The sequence below is a fragment of the Echinops telfairi genome, unplaced genomic scaffold (genome assembly GCF_000313985.2).
Source record: "Echinops telfairi isolate 266 unplaced genomic scaffold, ASM31398v2 ScPeMD7_7457;HRSCAF=8495, whole genome shotgun sequence".
Lineage (NCBI taxonomy): Eukaryota > Metazoa > Chordata > Mammalia > Afrosoricida > Tenrecidae > Echinops > Echinops telfairi.
In genome coordinates, this window is record NW_022111357.1 from 38,416,581 (window position 1) to 38,423,824 (window position 7,244).

The following is a 7,244-nucleotide window of genomic DNA, read 5'->3' on the forward strand; positions in this document are numbered from 1 at the left end:
CAATGGGTCACACTGAATTATATATTAGTAATCACATCTCTGAGAAATCTATTTGCTGAAAGCATAATTCTGAACAATAATAAACAGAATATTAAACCCCAGTTCCTATTAATGGGTTTGCGAGCACAACCTGATATAGGCCTCCTTGAAGAAGGCAGCTGCCCTTGGCCTACAATGCATGTGTGACTATATAGCCTGTATATGTGTGTATTATGCATGTGTGCACATGATTACATCATATAAATGCAGTCTGTATATAATATACACTGTGTGTGTTCTTTTCAACAGCATAACTAATTGCTATTGAAAATTCTTAAGTCTTCCACGCTGACACCAAATCAAGCAGTGTTGAATTGGCCCAGAGGCTTCAAGAAGGAAAAGGAGAATGGCTGTGTAAGCACTGTCTCAATAAAGTTTCTAAATACAGCACTTTAAGGGCCTGGGCAGCCATGGGTTCAAAAGGAACAGAAGTATGACAGGCCAATGGGTTCCCCTTAATCAGTTTTTAAATTGTGCTATTTCCAGAGCTTTAAATTCACACTGAATATAAACTGAATGTTTTTAAGAAACAGAACAATAGGTGGATTTTCCCACTGTGGATTATGGAGATGGCAATTTAATACTGCAGAAAAAATATCAGGGACTCAAATTGGCAAAGTATTAAAATTTGCTGTGTTTTCAAATTTCCAAATTTTCAAATTTCCTGTGCTTCAGTCTATCCAGTTAAAGTATATGGGGTAACTTCGCTTTTGCACTATAAAAGAATCATTCTACTATACATAAAAATATCTTTCAATTAAAGGCTTCTTTTTAATGTCTTTTGGAATAACTGTAATGTTAAAGTAATTAGGTATATATACATGTCTTTTATGTCTTTATACAAGATCTTGAGTTAGTACTACAAACAAAGTATACTTGGTTTCAACTGCACCTCAGTATTTAACCCAAATAGTTGAACTTTGACACTGCAAAATGGTACTGTCAACCAAATGGCAGTAATATATCTCATTATCATTATCTAACAAAATGTGCATGCATGATATATGGCTTTACAAAATAATTTTCTAGTCTACTTCACAATAAAAATAACTAGTGACGCTCTTGAAATTGACAGATGATCTGCCTAGCTGACAGCTATAATTCTAGAGAATGAACCATCCTTCCTAGTCAGGCGTCAAATATTTCCCAAATAATAATTTCAGAGACATAATATAATTTAACTAAGACATTCTAAAAATTACTAAAAAGCTCATTCATTTAATGTTAATTAGGCAAAAAGTAGACTCCTTGTTTTCATGTTTTGTTTCTAAAAACTGAGATTCACACTGTCAAATCCTTTATTTAAATCCAAAAGAATTCATTTGATTTTTTCCTTGAACACTCTGCTGACTTCAGCAAGGAAAATTATATTAACTCTAACCTGGAAATGATGCATCCATTCTATTTTGATTCATACTTAATAAAATTAGGTAATTTGGTTTTCTGAATAATTACAAATAGTTATTCAATCAGGTTGATTATGATTAATCGTTCAACCCCTAGTATGAACTATTCAAACTAAGTTGGTATAACAGTGTATCAAAATGCTAACCCTTATTGGGAATATATTTGATCAACAACTTGGAGTAGAAAAATTAAAAGGAAGCTCTACAATTTTCTGTTTAGCTCTAATTATTATGTGCTTAGATTTAATTAGTAGGGTTGGAACTGACTCAGAAAAACATAAGCACATATTGTTATATTCAAGTCAACATAGAGTTCACAGCAGCCAACTATTGCCATTACAAACCTACGACCTATGTTCGTTCAAAATAAATTATTAATTAAGCATCAAGCATGTGCCAAGTACTAATCTGACTTCTCATTCTTTTCTGAAGAAATTCTCCTAGATGAATTACCATCAACACAATCATAATTATCCAAAATACTTTAAAAGTTAAAAAATAATGATCGGTTTTGAAAAGATAAGCATAATTAGTTTTGCTACTCAATGACCCCTTTCCTCTTCTTGAAGTTGTGTGATCATCAAGTCTTCCCCTATTTTGGGGTGTCCCAGATTTACCTTCTTCCTGGCAATCATAATGTCAGATCTCTGGTCTGGGTTTAGCTCAACTCATAACTCAGTTTCATCAATCAGTTTCTCATTATCTACATTTACATTTTCAATTTTTTAAAAATAGTGAGAGCAGATAAGGTAGAGGCACGAAGCTCTGCAACCGTGGCTGCAATCTGGATGTCCAGGCATCCTCCCCACACATTTCCTGCATTTCATTCCATTCCTTTTGAAAAACATGCAATAAAACAAATCTATTGTCTAATGCTTACCAAAAGATAAACATCTGTGGGAGTCTACTACACATAAGGCACTCTCTCATTTAATCCTGATAGTAACCCATCAGGATATAATTACCACCACCCTTTTATAGATGAGGAAACTGAGGTTCAGATTAATTGGCCCAAGATCTGGCTAATAATTAATTGGCTAATAATCTGGGCTCAATCAGATTCAAAGATGGGTCTGTGGATTTCCCCGCAATACCACACAGCTCCTACTTCAAGTAACCTGGTATATGACACCAAGAAATATAAAACAGTTGTTGCAGCTAACATTTGTACAGTGCTTAGAATTTTCCATGTGATTAAGCCCTTTTGCCTTTTTTTATACTCAGAGAAACTTAAGGGATGAGTATAATTGTTGCTATGCCCAGGAGGATTAAGTAATTCATCTAAGATCACACAGCAAGTTAATGGCAGAACCCAGGTCTTCTCAGTCCTGGTCAAAGGTTATTTCGCTGCACTAAGATGATGGAATTACTCTCACTGCCAAGCCCACCCCCTTCCTTTAAGTCAAAAGCTTTTCATCCTACCTTCTATAGGAGGCACGGTGTTGAGAACACAGTAGGTGCTAGTTCCGCAGAATACACTTTGGGAAACGCTCTAAGGAAACAGAAAATAAAATGTAATACTAATCTTTAAGAAAGATATATACTGGCTCTTCTGTGATAATCCTGCCAAAGATGCAAAACCTGAACCTAATTATGAGGAAACATCAGACAAATCCAAAGTGAGGAACATTCCACAAAATGGTTTGCCTGTACTCTTCAAGAGTATCAAGGTCATGAAAGTCAAAAGGGGCCAAGAACTGTTCTGAATTAGACATACTGAAGAGGCATCACAACTGGATACAACCCAAGGTTCTGACAGGACCTATTTCTACAAAGGATACCACTGACTCAATTGGCAAAACAGATTTGCAGATTCAGTGGCAGAAATGTATCGATGTTAACTTCCTGATTTTGAGTACTGTATTGTGGCTGAAGGAGACTGGTCATACCTGTAGGAAATACAGATCGACATATTTGAGGTCATGAGTACTATATTAGGAACTTATTCTCAGATCGTTCTAGGGAAAAAAAGATTCTTTGCACCACATCTGCAATTTTTTTGCAGGCTTGAGATTGTTTCAAACTTTAAAATGTGTGTGTATATCTAAAAAGATTTATTGGTGAATGTGTTTTACTTGTGTGGTGTTTTTTAAATGGGAAACAGATGTATTATACATACAGTAAAATTTTTACTAAGAAGAACCAAGGCCATATTAATTTTGCAGTTCAGTCAATATTCAATGACATTATTAACCATTTCCCAACAGTAAGCCCAGCTCCCAACTCATCCAAAAGAATCGGGGTGCCAATAGAGTATGGTAGAGGTGGTAAATCAGCAGGAAGCTGGAAGACAATATCCCTTGTTCTTCAGCTGCTTCATTTAAATAAAATATTAACATTTTCATATACAAACCTACAAAAAATGGTTAAAGAAAAAAGTTTTAGTCATGCTGCCCAATTACCTTCAGCCCTAAAAATACCATTTATGCTTGTGTGCACTATTAAATAACCTTTAGACTATTCATCCTACATTATAAACCATATTGTTTACATATTTGGAAAATCAAAGACATTTTATAAGTGTGACAATCACCCTCAATGTCACATATTTAGAAAGAGCCCAGTTCTACCATTTATGAGCTGACCTTTTGAAGGTGATTTAATCTTTCTGTATCACCTCACCAAAAGTTAAAAGAAGACCTCTTTCCTGGCTCATAGAGTTTCTGGGAGAATTAAATGAGATAAGGCAGTCAAAAATATGCAACCTGAAGATTAAAGATAATGATAACTAAACTGTACATACAGAATTTGTTGAAACAGTGCATCCATGGGAGAGAGTATCAAAAAGTTCATGGGAAAATTCCCTTATCTTTTAATTCTGGTTTTCCACAAACCTTTTTAAACCCTAGGTATTTTCACACACAAAAATTAGAATACCTTTAAAAAAAATAAGTACTTTCAATTCAGAAGTATCCACACAAACATAAAATGCTGAACAATTAGAATATTTTGTGCTAAAGAGAAGTGAAATCAGATTAAATTTTACTTTTGCCCCTCTCCCATTTATCCATCATCAAGATTCTAAAAGTCACATTCCTATCAAGGTCTATATAATAAAATTTTCTCCATAATATAACTCCACGCTATCAAGATAACTATCAGCTCCCTAATTCTACCTATTCTGCTTCTGGCAAATTCTTGCTCTGGCACTTACACCACCTTTCCCCTATTTGATTGAATCACTTAACCTGTGATAATAGCTTCAGGGCCTAAGGAAGCTCTGTGTAAGTATGGACTAACCTCAGAATCCTTGTATCCTTTAAAAATACAACATTAGTTTCTTCTCTTGACTGAGTGTGGACTTAGAACGCATTATGAAAAGTGGGTGTTATAAAAGTCAGCAGTACTTGGACTTCTTGTAGCATTTGCAGGCGTCACCAGCAACAGCCCACTAACCTAAGGTGACCAGACGTCTGCTTTTAGGGGGCCAGTCCCAATTTTTAACAATTTTTCCAGCGTTCTGCAGCATTTTAAAAAAAGTCCCAATTTTAGGAAAGAATGCACGACAAGCTAGGGTAGACAGTTTTCGGCTGCCATGTGGCTATTTCGCCAAGATATTAGTCTTATCAATGGTGTCCCGCTTTACCAATGTTAAAATCTGGTCACTTTATTAACTAACCATTTATGCAACATCTCATCTTACTGGAAAGTATTTTCTGAATTGAAAATTTATGATGTCTTTAAAAAGTCTTCCACTCAAGGATTAACACTTGGGGGCTTCCTATGACCAAAAGAAACAGTGTACTGAACAAGGTTTCCAACAAGAGTTTGACATCAGAGGTTCTGAAAAGCCATGGGGCACACGGTGGATCTTTATTCCTGACTTCAAAGGCTGGCTTTTAGTACATTAGTGGTAAACTATACCAAATATTAATTCACAAGAATTACACAATAAACAGCATACGTAATAGAAACATCAAGGGCAACAGCCAACGATGCTTTCTCTGCAGCACTGCCAGTGTAAAAAAGGGAAATAAACCACACACCAAAAAAACGCACTCAGCCAAAACCAGACCCACTGTCATCAAGTCACTTCCAACTCATAGCGACCCTACAGGACAAGGTAGAACGGATCCATGGAGTTTCCAAAGCTGTAAGCTTTAAATGGTCTTTTTCTTTAAAGAGATCGTCTTATTGGGGCTCTTACATCTCTTATAATTTAAATGGTCTTAATAGCTATTTTAACTAGAAAAGAAATTCACTTCCATAAATTGCAAGTGGAATTGCATCACTCTACCCTCAAAACACCAGGTCTTCAAAGTTAGGCACCGAGCTCCAGATGGGTCTGGAATAAAAAGGAAAGCACTGGCTCTAAGAAGCTGGAGACTCAGTCAGTTAGGCCACCCTGCTGGGTGCATTTACTGCAGCCTGAGCTTCCTATGCCAAAAACACATCTCTCTCCATTGCAGCTTCTCTCATTTGCTCTACAAATACGAGGCAAGAACCTGACATGGCGCTATCCTATGAGCTAGGGTACAGCAATGAACAAGACTGGAAGGTTCCTGCCCTGGTGGACCTGACTAGTTGGGGTAGGCTAGCGGTAAGCAGTTCCCTTATGAACACTACGCAGGAAACTAAGCAGAGTGGTGCATGAACAGTCAGGTGAGAGTGAACACCACTTCTGAGAGCCGATGCACCACGTGGTGTGATGTAACGACGGAACTACTGATTAGGGAGGGCAAGCAGAACGCCTGTATCAGGCATTCTCTGCCTTGGTTCCCAGCACAGTCATCTACAGAGATGTTAGAAATTCTCATACCCAGGCTGCATTCCTGGCCAACTAAGCCAAAATTTCTAGGGATGGAAACACCATTTTTCAAAGGTTCTCCAAGTAATACAACATGTGAGCCACTGAGGCAAACACCTGTGTGACCCTGGGCAACTTTGAGTGCCGGTTTCTCATTATTACAAAGGTAGGCTGAGCAAGAGCAGCACTTCCTCAGGGCAACCAGCTGAGGATTTTGTTAAAATGTAGGTTCTGATTCACAGGCATAGGTGAGGTCTCTAACAAGCCCCTTGTGATGGTGATGAGGTCATCCATGGGCACAATTGGATAAGGAGGTACTAGGTACTCAATCATGGAGCCCTAGTGGAGCAAGGGTTAAACATGAGGCTGCTAGCTGAAAAGTCAGCAGCTGGAACCCATCAGCTGCTCCGAACGCCAAAGATGTGACAGTTTGCTTCCCTAAAGATTACAATCTTGCAACCCACATGCACCAGATCACCACAACTCAGAATCAACTCTAGGCCACGAGTGCATAATCAAGTTAAAGACCAGGAATGAGATCAGCCATCTAAAATGAACCCCACCCCCCCAGCCCTAACATTCTTCTACTGCCTAATTCCATGAATCCCTAATAAGTAAAATAGCACCTTGGTGTGCTAATACAAACCACAGTACAAAACTAGGAGAATGCCCAAGCACAATTATTCAAAGAAGCTATATAGATAGTCACTCGGTCAAGTATGGGGTCCCATGTCTGCCTTAAGTGGCAAAGAGAGATGTTCCATAAAATACATGCCTTGCCTTCCAAAACTGTCTGTCTAGTTAATGAAATAATATTAAAAACATGCTAAGAAATAATATGTAACTAATTAAAGGTTAAAATAGTAAGCAGGTGATAGTAGTACAAAAACTCAAGAAAAAAGACATATGAACCTAATTGTATACCAAGCCTTTTTTTTAAGAATTATTTTATTGGGGGCTTGTACAACTCTTATCACAATCCATACATACATCTATTGTGTCAAGCGCATTTGTACATTTGTTGCCATCATCATTCTCTCAAAACATTTCTT

At 37.3% G+C, this 7,244-nt stretch overlaps 1 protein-coding gene across 1 annotated transcript in view; it reads right to left on the reverse strand.

Moving 5' to 3' along the window:
* CAMTA1 (calmodulin binding transcription activator 1) overlaps nucleotides 1-7,244 on the reverse strand; it is a 1,095,522-nt gene that overhangs the window by 1,069,546 nt on the left and 18,732 nt on the right. Inside the window, exon 2 of the mRNA XM_045299056.1 lies at nucleotides 2,868-2,937. Within this exon, the coding sequence (XP_045154991.1) occupies nucleotides 2,868-2,937 (70 nt within the window). The remainder of the gene's footprint in view (nucleotides 1-2,867; nucleotides 2,938-7,244) is intronic.